The sequence below is a fragment of the Tenrec ecaudatus genome, chromosome 1 (assembly GCF_050624435.1).
Source record: "Tenrec ecaudatus isolate mTenEca1 chromosome 1, mTenEca1.hap1, whole genome shotgun sequence".
NCBI classification, from domain to species: Eukaryota; Metazoa; Chordata; class Mammalia; order Afrosoricida; family Tenrecidae; genus Tenrec; species Tenrec ecaudatus.
The window spans coordinates 212639993-212655579 of NC_134530.1; the positions used below are offsets into that span (position 1 = coordinate 212639993).

A 15587-nucleotide genomic window follows, 5' to 3' on the forward strand; every position below is an offset into this window, starting at 1 on the left:
GGACAGAGAAAATAGTCCCTATGGGTGCGGAGGGTGTCAGTCTTTCCGAGAACAGAAAGTCTCATCCTTCTGCGACTGGTTCTAAATCCTTTCCTATGTCTGTTTTCTGAAGTAGGCAATATTTTCAGATGTTTAAAATGGCCTGCGTTATCAGTTTATTTATATCAACTCGCTGTTTTACTCAAACAATGTATATGTTAAGGTGTGACACCTTTATTTTAAACTTTTTTTCCCCTAGCTCTTCTTTCTAATCTAGTAACATCACTAGAGTACTATATGAAATGTAGTGAAGTATCAAGAGAAACACTGCTAGGCATTGGTAACACGATAATTCCTATTAGTAATTTCCATAAAGCAAACCAAACCCAGTGCCACTGAACCGCCTCTGCTCAGTGACCCCAGCGCAGAGCAGCTCTGCTTGCTGGGTGCTTGGAGATGGCACGTCTTCACGGGAGCACCGGCTGCATTTCTTTCGCAGAGCGCACCTGGTTGGTTCACACTGCTGACCCTTTGTTCGGTAGCCCCATGTGTGACCTACTCGGCCACCAAGGTTCCCTAACAATTTCCATAGGTTATTCTAAAAGCTCTCCATACCACAAATTCATAGGAATGCTATGTCCTTAACCTATGGACTAAAATATCATATTATTTCGAGAAGTGATTTTCAGGGGACAGCCCTGTGAAAACCAGGAAATGAATTCATTATTTTAAAACTTCCAGTTTATCGAATACACATGAGAAAGAGAAAGCATAACATACCTGATATAAGAGTGTGTCCAACATACTGATGCTAAACACTCTGCCAGCCGCAAAAGGTAGCCGAAACATAAAGGCCAAATTAGAGCCTCGCTCCCGTTCTTTCTGCTCAGAAATTCAAGACAGAAAATTTAGTAAGTATTCTTTCTCTCTCTCCTTTTTAATCGTTTGTATTTATTCCAACACTTCTGCCATACACGAGAAAAGATGTTCATGATTTATTATCTCGACTCTGCACACGAAGACATGAGAGCAAATATAAATGTGGATATGGTTAGGAGGATTTTCTAAAGAAGACTAGTGAAGTTTGTACTTGACAACAGTCAGTAACCATAAAAATGTGCTGGTTTCCTTTGTTACCAGATGTTCTTTACAAGGAACACAGATTTAGCTGTGCCGAAGTCAGTCCTCACGTGTGTTGAGGCAGTAGAAGTAAGCAGCTATATCGCGTAGAGTGAATCTGCAGGTTCTGAAGAGAAGTCTCTTAATCTTCCCGTGTGAAGAATGAGTGTGGGGGAGTAGTATTAACAAATCAGTCTTGGAGATCAACCGGAAATCCTGCTTGCTTATCTTGATTATGGATGTGATTCTTGAGCTTCTCCGGGGACAACGAGATAAGGTTGGTGCAAGGTAGAAACCAAGACAACCGGATGAGCAACTTTCATTGCATGCATCTTGACTGAGAAACAAGGTTCAGACCAAGAGCATCCCCGCTAGTGATGCATGGAGGAAGTAAAGGGAAAGGTAACAAGTAGAACCCCTATGTTTGTCTGTGTTCATTACATCATGTTAGAGATCACAGGGATTTTATGATTCCAACCCATATTATATGATGCCACAGCAGATTTTACTAACGATGTTGATAATCAATTTTTTGTTGTTCAAAAATATGAGCTTTGTTCCGCCTACAACTCAGACTATTTTTAGCCATTTCTAGAAAAGTCAGAGTCAGGATCTCTGTAAGAATTACATTTCTTCTGGAAAAAGAGCTTGATCAGGCAAGTATGCATGAGTCTGTCAAGTTCCAGTTCGGAAGAGAAGGGTGGTCATGGCTTTTTTTTTGGGCATTTTTGTTTTTTGTTTTAATCACATAGATTATCCTTGCCCAACAAATTACTAACAGGATACATTTGTTAAATCTAATGAGTTACTCTGAATGAATCCTGATGTCATCAATATTTCATGCTTCTTTCTATTATTCACCTAAATGAACACACTACTTCAGTCCTATTATATTACATACAAAATGTAAGTTTCTGATAAACAATCTTTAATACATTTAGATGCACATAATTTATTTTTACCTCATTTAATTATATTCCCAATTCATATAACTTTTCAAAATGCAGAACTGTTCCCTCCCACCACCCCACCCAGAGTGCATATCCTGTAGGTAATGAATACTCTTCTATCACTACAGAACAGAATCTTTTCCATAAGTTCCATTTTTATGACAGATTTACTAGATTTTTAAAAATTTTTCATGTGAATTCAGTCAAAGTTTACAGAGCAGATCATCAGCTTTTCATTCATCAATTCATACACATTTTTCATCTCATTGGTTGCACATAAGGTATATGGAACCCTAACAGGGTTACAGTCAATTCCTTAAGATGATCTTTCTATCCATAATATATTCCACTATGCCTGAGGTGATAATCTCATTTTGGAGTGAGTTTTCTGCTACGGCACTGGACCAGATTAAGTTTCTGCTTTAGCAGAGGGGGAACCAAGTCACACTCTTTGTTTCCCTGGGGGTGTCTTATGCTGAGAGGCCAAAACCATACCTCAAAGCCATTTATCTTTGTGTTTTAGAACCATCTCTGAAGAACAGAGGGAAATGAAAGCCAACCAAACACAAGGCCATCATAAGAAGAGCACATTCTAGAACTCTGTCAGAAGTGGCAGAGACCAAGAGCAGACACACCAGAGACTGTAGAGCAGAGACCATATACACAGCCAGGTTGAGAGCAGAGGCTGAAGCAAGGGAAACACGAGACAGAACAGAGGAGCCATGCTGAGACTAGGAGATTAGGAGGTAGAAGAGTGGCCCCACAGCTGCAGAAAGAGACCGAGGGACCATGTGGCTGAGAGGCTGAAGACCAGAGACTTGGCTGCTGGTTGAAGAGGTGGTGCTGTGTACCAATGACTGTATCCTTGCTGGATACTAATACTGGTTTGTGATACCCTGTTAGCTTCTATAATGAATCCCTTTAATTAGACATATTGTCTGGGGGCTGCTCTCTGTAGCTATTGCAATGATGTAGTGAGCTGAGTCTAACAGAATTTGCCACGAGAGGAATGACGGGTGTCCGAACAGAGTCAAGAAGGATGGTGGGCGCGGGCTTGTCTGGCATGTACCTCATGGCAACAGAGAATGACCACCTTTGTGCCTGTATCATGGGGCTGCAATTCACACAATGAAATATCCTACTCTACTCCCTCCCTATTTCCTTTTCCATTCTGCCTTCCTCAGCCCTCTGAACTCTGTCCTTGGATAAATGCTGCCCTTTTCATCTCAAATGGTTGCTTTTTCAAAGGTGTGTATATGTCACTACTGTTATTACTTATAGACTTGTATATTGTTTGGCCGAGCATTAAATCATGGGGTGAGTTTAGTTGTAGACCCGAAGGGTGATTAAGGGTTATAAGAAAAATATACTAGTCAGCGTTAGGACATCAGTGATAGTCATCATTAAAGCTATTGATCAAAGGCTTGACCTATTTATTTATTTATTAAATTAATCCCTTAAAAATGTCTTGAACATCCACTGTGTGTTAGTGTGGAGTGAGCTCCAGTGACATAGTTAAGGCACTTGGTTGCGAACCAATAAGTTGGAAGCTCAAAACTACCTGCCACTCTGGATGAAAGATTTATAGTCTAGAAACCCTACAGGGAAGCTCTATACTGCCCTACAAGGCAGGTAAAAGCTAGAATCGTTAGGGGTTATTTGAATTGTACTTAATGCTGGAAATACATATCTCTGATATTAACATTTAATTATTATAAATAATAAACAATCATGAATCAATAAACACAATTGTTCTATATTAATAATACTTATATTGTTATCAAATGTTTTATATGTTGAATGTGGACAGGCAGTATTAAACACAATGAGGTCCTTTTTATCTAAAAGAACTCATGTTTGTGAGTGGCGCAAGTAACAAAACAGGGTCAGGATATGTAATGGCACATGGAGCAATGTATCGATGCCTGCAGGATGGAGATTTAGCACCTTCTTTTAGGAATGAGGGGCTGTGCTAGAAGAGATCAAAGCTTAGACCTAGTAAAAATTATCCTGTGCATTTGGAAATGGTATACAAAAGGGCTTCAAAGCTCAGGGCAAAGGAATGAAAAGGTCATGGAAATTTCCCAGAACATTTGGAAAGCACTTCATATTATGGGAAAGCCAACAGCATGAGGGCTAGCATGCTAAGGGCTGGAAGCAAGTGAGCTTGTGAAACTTGAAGAACTATATGCAATTCAAGTACAACTACACCAGAGTATAACACAGACTTTGAGTGTAAGGTTGGGTTAAGGAGACCCGAAATGAGGCAGGAATAGTCACTATGGGCTTCATCTGGAATGTAAGGGTATTTTTGAGAGTAAAATGGTGTTATTGATAATTTCTCTGAAATAATAGTATATATTGGAACAGGTAAAAACTGAATATGTGAACACAGTATTTTAAAGCCATTAGAAGAATTTTTTAATTGATGTTAAAGGTATTGGTGAAAAACTAAAATATGTTTGAGAGGAGGAGTGGTATTATCATATTTATATTTTAGAATGTGTCTGACAAAATGTAAATAGATTAGGAATGGAGACATTTTATGGGACAAGACAAACTACAATGCTGTACAACTCAGTGGAAAATGGGACAAAACTTTACTATAATAGTTGCAGAGAAGAAATCCTACTAAAATATATTGAGGCATGAAATCTGAAAGGGTATGAGAGTACATTGGAGTACAGAGAAAGCAGGAATTCTACCCAGGGTTTGGGGTAAATGGATGCATAATGAAGCCCTTCTGTGCGATAGGAGACTTCAGGCAGACAGAACCCAGACGGGTGGAAAGAAGGTAACCATGAGGAGAGGAATCCTGAAACAAAGGGGGAGGGAGGCACACTTCCACCATGCCTCCCCAGCTCAAAGACAGGTGTCGCCGATAAGACACGTTTTACATCATTAGGAGAGACCACGATAGGGAAAGGCTGTGGGCAGGGAAAGACCGGATGTTCACCGAAGCCCAACAGTGGCTGAGTAGACCTTTGGTGGGGAGATGGGACTGGTGGCAAGAACAAAGCATGAACTCCAGGGTGCAGTGGACTCTGTATTTGGAGAGGAAAGTTACACTACAGAAAAGCACAAGGTCTACTTGAAAGCTAGCCAGTGGTGGAAGGTCCACCATAAGTAAGATTGAAGAAAACACACTAGCGAACTCTTCATCCTAAGTGGCCTCAATTTCCTGCCAAAGTACTTCCTCAGTACACTCACTCACTTTATTCAAACCTTTTGTCTGACTCTGGGTTGACTGCTGCCCCTCATCTGAATTCTTTCTCATGATTGGTATAAGCACTAAAAGAAGTAGAAGCTCAAACCAGGAGTCCTCTTCTAAACTCCAACCAAACTCACTGCCGTTGAGCTGATGTCAACCTATGTAGCACTGCTATTGTGGGTTGTGGGAGGAGAAAGCCTGGTCCTTCTCCCGGAGAGTGGCTGGTGTTTTCAAACTGCTGACCTTGAAGTTAGTAGTCCAATGCATAACAAGCATAAAGAAGATCACAAGCTGAGTATGGTACTTGAGTTTCAAGGTCAGGGGAAATATATTGTAGGCAATTAAAAACAGGGATCTATCAAATAGCATGGAAGGAGCTCGGGTGGTGGAGTAGGTTGTGCGTTGGGTTGCTAACTTCAAGATTACAGTGTAAAGTGTTTAACATTTATAATCAAGAAACAGGAATTTCTTGAGGCAAACTCAACTTGTCTTTCCACCACCATCCTTTAATGAAAGTCTGAAGATGTGCAGGATCAAAGTGTTTACTTCTTGCAAAATTCTTATACCTTTTGTTAACTATGTGACCAGATACAATGATAGAGCATTGTTATACAAACATATAAAACAAACTTGTAATACAAACTGCTATAATTCCTTAGGAAATACATTTTCTCCCTAGAAGAATTCTGCATTCAATGGAAATTTCAGTGAGATTTTATGTTTTCTTAAAAATCACTTAAAAGCAAAACAACGGAAAGAAATCTGAGCCACCCAAATCCTGATCAAACTATCCCAAACACCTTAGGACAGCTGGTGTTAACTAAATTTTCCATTTGGTTTTATATCATAAACATGTGCTTTGTTGGAAGAAGAAATTTGTTTTTGGCAGAAATTTTGTTTCCTTTAATCTGTGTCGATCCAATACCATATGGAATGAGATGATAAAATTATTGGATTTGGCAGATCAGTGTGGGAGTGGGAAAAAAAAAAAGAATTGGCACCAAATTAAAGGTTTCCTTGTTTATACGTTTTGTCCCCTATTTTCTCAAATATAATTCCTTTACATTCCTGTATTCTGATTGACGCTCTTGCCCATGCATACAACGATCCTGGGATAACCAACTCCCATGGCTTCTCTAGCCATTCATCCTTCTTGAGCTCTCTCATAATTTGACACAGCCTGTTCTACTTAGAAAATCCACCCCCTTTCTGTGGGATCAGTTCCCCTCCACTTCCATTTTATCTTTTAGATTTTTCATAATTTGTTTTCTCTTATTTAGCTTCTCTCTCCCTCTCCTTCTCTGCCTCTCCCACTTTCTCTCACTTTTCCTCCCTCTCTCTGTCCCAGCCCACCTTCCAGGCAATTCCAACTAACACCTAGTGACCTTAAGTAGGGTTTCTGAAGCTGTAAATCTTTATAGGTGGATAAAGCCTCCTATAGCTCTCACAGAGATGCTGGAGGGTTTGAACTACTCACCTTGCTCCTAGGAGCCCAATGCGTCACCCATTATACCCCCACAACTTCTTATTTTCTTCCAAGTCCCTTTTATACGAATGCCAAAATTAATCCCTCAGTAAGATTCACATTCGAATTGCTTTCTTCCTATGTGACCTTATCATCATTCGTGGCTTTGAATTTCATACATTTGTGCACACACTTCCAAGACATCATGTAGCCACATACATAAGCACACACAATTATGTTTTCCTATCCTTCATTCTGAATCTAATTTATCAATTATATTTCACTACATGATATACAACTTCAATAAACTTAAAATAAATCAGTGTAACATCCATTTCACTAAAGTTAGCACTTTTCCAAAATTCTCATCAGTTTGACCTAGCATGTGTGTATTCTCTCTGCCAATAGCTTAGCCCATCCCTTTACAATCTCATTCCTGACTTGACAGAAATAGTTTACTATGTAAGGCCGGGTTGTCTACAGAAACAAATCCAGTGGCACTCAACTATGTATATAAATAATTTGGTATCAAAAAATACAATTATAAATCAAGAAAGTACCCCAGCCCAGTCCAACTCAAATCTTAAGCCTAATGCTAGTCCTTAAGTCCCTCTTCAGACTCAGCCACATGACAGGGACACAGCATGGTGAACTTGGAAGCAGGTAGGAGCTGAGCTTAGTGAATCCAAGACAGGTGGGATCATGTCAGGGTCCTGGAGGTTCGCAAGGTTGGGCAGCCCACAGGAAGCCATTCCTTGAAGCAGGTAGAGATCCACAGGCATGAAGGGAGAGAAGCATTGTCTCTGTTCATCTTGCTCTGTTACAAAAGGATTATAGTACCACGGTGGTGTTGTTAGGCTGTGACTTGATTCACAGGTTTGACTCCACTCTTGGCCACGAGTATCTAGTTGGCATAATGCCTAATTATCACCTTTACTAAGCCTTTTCCTTTCCTTTTGTAGCTAAATATAGAAACACAGATCTCATGAAGGCATGTCTAATAATATAACCTCTCCAAAGTTCTTACCTAAATATTTATGCACATGATCTATTAATTTTATTTTTATGGTATCTATTTATGCTTTTAGTGTAATTGTACTTTTTAAAGTTCACTCATCCATGGAGCCAATTCTGACTCATCATGGCCCGATATAGTACAGAGAAAAACTGATCCTTTAGGTTTCTGAAGTTCTGCATCTCTACAGGAGTAGAAAGCCTCATCATTCTCCCACAGAGTAGCTGGTAGGTTTGAACTTTTGGCCTCCTGGTTAGCAGCCAACTCACAAAACACTATGCCAATAGGACTCTAGAGTTTTAAAATTTAACCACTGGTGTTCTTTCCTGTGTTTTTATAGAACTATAAATGTACATGCAGTTATTTAACATCAATAAAGGTAAACTTTGTGCCATTTAATGTTTTTGAAAAACTGAAATTCACAAAAGAATCTATAACTTAAAAATAATTAAATTGCCTAAACCAACAATTATAAGGAAATATCTAAACATATACAACCACATGCAAAAATGAATTCCTCAATGAGAGAATATAAAGAATTTGAACCACCCAAAATGCATTGTGATCAATAGAATCCTCCACTGACAAGCATTTCAATAGTGGAGAGTTAGAAAATAATGTTGACATAGAATGAAACGAGAGATTCCATTATTTTAGCTGGAGTATGAGCTTAGAAAATAGGTTTTATGTGGACCCAAAAGTTTGTCTTTGTACGTGATGCATAAAAAACTAAGTCTTTAAAGAGAAATGAAAGATGCATATTTTACTTGTGAAAGTTTTACGATCTGGTGTGATGTTTATGGTAATTCAAAAATGATCTTGAAAGACTAACAAGAGATTTTTGCAGATAAGTGAGTCTTACGGAGTCTGAACTATACTGTTGTTTTGTTGCTTCCTTTCAAAGACTATTTCATATGCTTTGATTAAATAAGCTATTAATATAAGATTGTGATATTTATTTTTTCAAAACTACCTTGCATGTTGTAGATATTCAGTAAAGGATCCCACAGACAACAGTAAGCTTCAAAGTAAAGCTCAGAATCACATGTGAATCATGATCTGTTTGATTTATTAAAAATTGTCCTAAGATTAACTTTATGATTTGATGACACAGTTCAAAGTCTTAAGAATGAAATTTAAGAAGATTACATTAACATATTGAAGCCATAATGCTTACAGAAACTTTTAAAACAACACAGAATAACTAAAGTTACCTGAGACACGCTGCATAAAAAGTTTCACAAGAACTTTGGATGCCTGTAATTAATTTTTTAATTAATAAATCTTTTTATTTGGGCTCATACAACTCTTATCACAATTCATAAATACATCAATTGAGTAGAGCACCCTTATACTTTCGTTACCTTCGTCATTCTCAAAATTCGCCTTCCAATTGGGTTCCTCGAATCAGTTCATTTTCCTTTTTAGTTTGATGATGATATTAAGCATATAGTAAAAACTGATAAGTATGTTAAGTTTATATGTATCTACATACACATTAAAAAGCTTGTAGTGTTGCAAGCAATTTGTAACCACCACTAATCACAAGGTTAGTGGTTTGAAAACCTCTAGTTGTGTTGCAGAAGAAAAGGCTTGGCAGTTTCTGTACAGATGACAGGGAAGAAATCCCCATCGAGCAGTACTGATCTGTAACGCATGAGGACGTAATTTGTCACCACAACAATAACTAAAGAGGACAAGTAAAGTCCCTGAGAGCTGGACCCTGTGTAAGGCAGAAGACAGAGAAGGAAGCCTAAAGCAGTTCCCATTAATACAATTACTTCAACCTAATAGATGTTCTCTGAACAGAATGTTTAAGACATGAACAGACTCTGAAAGCTATTCACATTGCTACCAGCACATGAGGAAGTGCGGACGCAACAGCTGGAAGCAGCTCTGAGAATCACAGGATTTAGAGACGAACATCCAGTCTTCCACTGCCTTCTCCAGTACTGCTCTGGTTGAATGTGGATTGGGAATCACTACTCTTCTTTGAGTCTATATAACTGAATAACATCCATATGTTAAGCAGAAGGTAAGACCAAAGAAACAAACAACCTAACCCCAAACCACTCCCATCAAGTCCCTTCTGACTCATATAGGGCTTCTGAAATTGAAAATCTTTACAGGAGCTGACAGCCTTGTCTGTCTCCAGAGAGGCTGGTTGGCTTGAACCACAGACCTCGCAGTTAGCAGTCCATCTGTGACCCACTTAGTCACCACGATCTTCTTAATGCCTTGCTTTATTTCCACTAAAGTAAAGCAAAAGACTCTGCTTCCTGCAGTCTTAAAATGTTTCACTCTCTTCATCTTTCATCTTTAGCTTCTGCTTTACTTTTTAAAATTTGATACATTCTGCAATTTTCAAAACTTACATCATTTCCTTGAAATTAGCTTGCCTAAAATATAGAGAAGTATTTCCTCACTTAGCACATTCAGTGTGTGTATGAAAGCAAAAACATTCTGTTCATATGTTTTTTTCTTAAACTTTTACGGATGTAAGCTAACTTATTATTTAGTAATGATGATTCATATTTTATTTTATTCTCATTTGAGCTACACCTGATTCAAAATGATCATATATTTATTAATTTTAATAAGAACTTACTTCCTTTCTTTAAAAAATTAATGCTTATTTTTTTCAGTCATGGAAAAAAGAATGAGAAATTGATCTGTTTTAATAATTTTACCCAAAACCACACACAAACAAAATAGTTCATGTAAGATGATTTCCTTAAAAAGTGAACTTTGACATAATTTGACTTGAATTGTATACGTACATAATTTGAGTAAATATATAAACTGTATTTATAAAATGGTTTGGTCTCTTTCCCAGGCCTAAAATACATTCTGAGTGTTTATGAGGTAGGGTTATTAATAGACAAGAGTAGAAAATGGTTAAGACTGCACCACTTTAAAGACAAAAAACCAGGTTTGCTCTCACAAGTTTTGCTGTACATTATTTAGAGTGATTTAGAAGACTGCTTTTTAACTTCACAATAAGTGTCCACCATGTGGAGAAATTGTTGAACAATACACAGGAAGCTCGTTATGTGGAACATTTTCCTGAGCCTGTTTCTACTTAGTTCAAGGTACACACCAGGGCAGCTCCAGCCATCAATGAACGCTTCTACCACGTACATAGTGGAGGAGGTGCTTATTTCCCCCTGTAAGTGCAGACCGATTTATCTTCCCGCTGTAATATGCCCCGCACTGTGCTGGCTTCTGAGTTTGAAATATTCCCCCCTCCCATCTTTTCAGCAACTTGGCCTTTTACAACCTCAAATCCTCTTTAGAACACATCAACTAAATTTGTCGAGAAGCAATAATTTCTAGTTCATAAGACCACTGTTAAGCATACAGAAGAGGAGATGGCATTCTTTGGCGCATCAAGAGTTCCTGTTTCAGCTCTGAATTCCTTCAAATGTAAGCCTGATTCAGTGTACTCTCAGAGTCTGAACTGATTCAATGACAGTGAGTTTGAGGTCTTTGTCTCTTTCTTCTCTGGATTCCAGAGAGGGGTTGTGTCTGGAATCCCAGAGAAAGAGCACCAAGATAAATAATGAAGGAAATACTCATGAATAAAGAAGTCCAGTGAATATAAAGTTCTCAAGAGGAAAAAGATGGTTAAATGTCCCTGTCTAATGTGAAACTATGTAACACCACAGGTAGAATTGCCCCATTGGGTTTCTTAGGCATTAAATCTTTATGTGAGCAGACACCCTCATCTTTCTTCCACAGAGAGACTAGTGGATTTGAACCATGGACCTTTGGGTCAGCAGCCAAATAGGTAACTCACTAGGTCTCCAGGGCTCTTAAGAGAAAACAATCCAAAAGTTACTGTTACCTTTATCATCCTTGATGCAATTTTGGGGTCACAGGTGTTTTTTTAAGCTAATTGAAGTGTGAAATATATTCTGTTAAACACAATTTATCTTTCAATAAACAAACCACCAGTTGCCACCAAGCTGAATCTAATTCATGGCAAGGCTTTGTATGTCAGGGAAGAACTATGCTCCATCTAGTTAACAATGCTCATTTTCCAAAGTAGATTGCTAGGTCCCTTGTTACCAGTCAAGTGTGCTAACAACTTGTACCAGCCAGGGACTCCTTCAGAAGCATAAAATTAGTGGTACTTGATTGATTTTATCAGGGTAGTCTGGAACTGAACCTTCAATAGATCTGAGGTATGTCTCTTTATATGGTACATATGTATAATAATACTTTATGTACATACTTATTATTCATAAAAGAAAAACAAGTGCTAATCTCCCTAAAAATAGTTGTCACTTTATTGTGGTTATTGAATTTCATAGCATATGTAAATTTATGTGATGATAATATAATGTTATTTTATCTAACTTATTACTCATATAAATTCATAACTTTTCTGTACATGGTAATTCAACTGGATAGCTAAAACATAAGCATTTGGCTCAAAGTTGGCTATATTTAAATTCAATTGTGCAGAAGTTTGCCTTTCTATTTTACATAGTGAAAACATTAAAAAAAAACTTAATATGTTTGTCCTATTTCCCACTGAAGATAATTCCATTCACTGGTAAAGGTTTTATCATTTTGTTATATTAGTAACTACAAAAGTGATATAGACATAGAGGCACAATTATTCATCTAACATTTTAATTCCTTTGCTTTTTATATAAGTGTGTAATTAACATATGATTGCTAAAGTGTAATCATGATCATCATTGGGGAACAGAGACAGTTATAAAGCAATTTTAAAGGAAGTGGATTTGAAGCATATTGTACCATTTATACCATAATCATAAATAAAAGGTTTTACACAAACGATATCAAAGTATGAGACATGAAATCAGCATTCAGAGGTAAAGTTGACATTTTATCTTTTCCCTCTGTTTCCTTTTACTTTGTTTATTTCACCAAGTTAAAACCAAAGTCACTGCCACTGAGTCAATGCTTACACATAGCATCCTTATGGGACAGAGTCGAACTGCACTGTGGGTTCCCCAGACAGGAACTCTTCACAGGAGTAGAAATCCTCATCTCCTTCCCACAGAGAGGCAGCTGGTTGCCAATTGCTAACCCTGCAGTCAGCAGCCCCACGCTCAACACACGACACCACCTATGTGGTCATTAAACTGTGCTTCCCATGTCCTTCGTACCGACTTTGCTAGGGTGGATTTTCAATGGTGTTCAGCATAGGAGTCATGCTGGAAAAACAACAGCAGTGATGGAGATATTCTTGATAATGATACTCATTCTCTCTATGTAGGCATATATATATGATATATATATATATCATATATAATGTCCTCTGGAAATGTTGGAAAATTGGGAAAGAATTATCAAATAAAAAACTCACAAATAAAGTGTAGTATTCAGAAATATTTTGATAAATTTTCAAAATTTGATGTAAATAAATGCAATGTATTAATTACAAAATAAAATGCTGACTATCCATCCACTGTTGACTTTTCTCTGAATATTCCCCCTATGCACTTAGATTTGATCTTGTGTCTGAGCTTTATCCAATGACTGTGAGCGGACAGGTTATATATCAATCTTGGAAATGGCGTACTTATAAAGCATCCCATCTGTTTAATATTGGTGTGCTTGCACTACTGTGCACTGCATTTGGCTGAACACTTTGTGAGGGAGATGAATTCAAGCCAGAATTAGTTTCAAGCAGAAATGAAAGAAATAAACATTATTCATCTAGATGTTAACAAAAATGAGAAAAGATTCATAAAAACCTTAAACAACAAATTCCTAACTTGTACCCTTTATTAAAATGTAAAACTTAACAGTATCACCATCTAAACAACACCCCCACATTTTTTTCACAGCCTCAATAAAGCAAGCCTTGAGGTTAAGGAGGCAATGAAATAAAGAATGAAAACACTGTTTAGGAAGAAAATTTGAGTCTATTTCTGAAATACGAAAGTGACTAAAATAGTAGAAATAGCTTGTTTTAGCTTTCTTGAAACTAGTGAAAGTTTTATAGCAAGCAAACAAATATGCTGAGCCAAGAAAAAGTAAAACTTCAAAATAGTAGAAAAGCTTGCCAGTGGTCTACCCCCCACCCCCCCACCCCTTAACATGACATCAGGCTTTAAGTGACAACAACCCACATTCACAGAGGAGAACGCTAGTTTCTGTTCTGGATGGATCAAGGCACACCTCCTTTGCAAATTAAGAGTTATGTTTGCTCTAATATGCCTGAAGGAAAATTGAAGGGCAGTTACAAGGTTTTTGTCTCTGGCTTATCTCAGAACTCAAACAGAGCAGAAATGTGGCAGGCATTGCCCCCACAGAGCAGCTTCCTGACACCACAGAGAGCAATAGAGGCATGCAATAAGATATCTAAGAACTGGAAGAATAAACTAAGAAGAGAATGTCTTTGGAAAAGTGAGGCATTTAAAACCATCCATGTTTGTGGGATAATTTAGGAAGTCACATATATGACTAGAATGCCTGCTCAAAAATACCTGATACAAGCCAAAATTTTCATCTCAGGGTGTTCCCTAGGATTACTGTAAATCAGGCTAAGTGTGAAAGGAAGAAACTCAATGTGAAAACTGGGAGATGAGTTTTTCTCCCCACTAATCCATTATCAGTAAAATCTCTGCCCAAACACAAACTGGGCATGAACTAAGTAAAAGATGCTTCAGTGTTCAAGACAACCAGTAAGGGAGTCATTTCAAAAATTGTAGAGGAAGTCATTAAGCCAATGAACTACTGCATCCTAAAAAGAAACAAAAAATATCCTAAGCCTTGAGGAAAGTGAAGATATTTTAGATCTGATATATTAATCTGATTTTTTAGATTTGAAATATTAATATTAAAATGTCCATTCCCTCCAGATTCTTTATCCCACAAACCTAAAATGTGGTTTGAGTGGTATAAATATTAAAAAAAAAGGAGGAAAAATAAAGTTGAAGTGGACTTGGAGTCTTTAGTGACAAACAAGTTGATATCAAACAAACTAGGAGGAAAAATATATTAATTTGCCCAATTTTCAACAACAAACGCAAACAGACAGGCATGAAAGAGTAGCCCATGAAAAAAAACAAAATACAGGTCCCCAGGGAATGCTGAAAGTAGACTTTGGGGCCAGGGCGTGCTGCCCCAACAGACTGGACTGGAAAACACTCCTAAGGGCCAACAAACGATCCTTGAACTAACTACAAGCTTTTCTTTCGTGAAGTGTTGTTTTGTTCTTTGTCAGTGGTTTGTTTTTGATGCTTTGTTGTCTGGTTGTATACTGTTGCTTTGTTTTCCTCTGTCTTGTTTTCATGCATGTTAGTGTCTCCACAGGACAGGCTGGATAGGACAGGCTGGATGAACTATCTGGAGGAAAAACAATGGGACTGACAGTTCTGGGGGGACATGGGGTGGGGGGTAAGGAAGTGGTGTTAACAAACACAGGGAGAAGGGAACAACATGGGACCCAAAATGGTAGTGGATTCTATGCGTGGTGAGCTCTTATCTCCTACCTGTAACTGTGTACATGATCTGTTCTAGACCAAAGTGAAAGGCAGAACTGGGATCATGATAATGGGGTGTGAGAAAGCCTCAAGGAACAAGAGGAATATTGTGTGTTTCATAGGTGCTGTCTTGTGCCCTGATTGACTCATCCTTTCCTTGTGACCCTTCTGTGAGATGTCCCATTATCAACAGATGGACTTTGAGTCTCTGCCCCAACCCCCCTCACTCTCAACGATATGTTTTTGTTTGTTTGTTTGGTGTCTTCTGATGTCTGTTATCCAGTCCTGACAACACTTCATGATCACACAGGCTGGTGTGCTTCCTCCATGTGGGCTTGTTGCTTTTCTGCTAGAGGACCTCTTGTTTAACTTCAAGCCT

General features: G+C 38.0%; 1 protein-coding gene across 1 annotated transcript in view; it reads right to left on the reverse strand.

Annotated features, from left to right (window-relative positions):
- KCNT2 (potassium sodium-activated channel subfamily T member 2) overlaps positions 1-15587 on the reverse strand; it is a 486995-nt gene that overhangs the window by 44120 nt on the left and 427288 nt on the right. The window contains exon 22 of the mRNA XM_075540516.1: positions 760-861. Within this exon, the coding sequence (XP_075396631.1) occupies positions 760-861 (102 nt within the window). The remainder of the gene's footprint in view (positions 1-759; positions 862-15587) is intronic.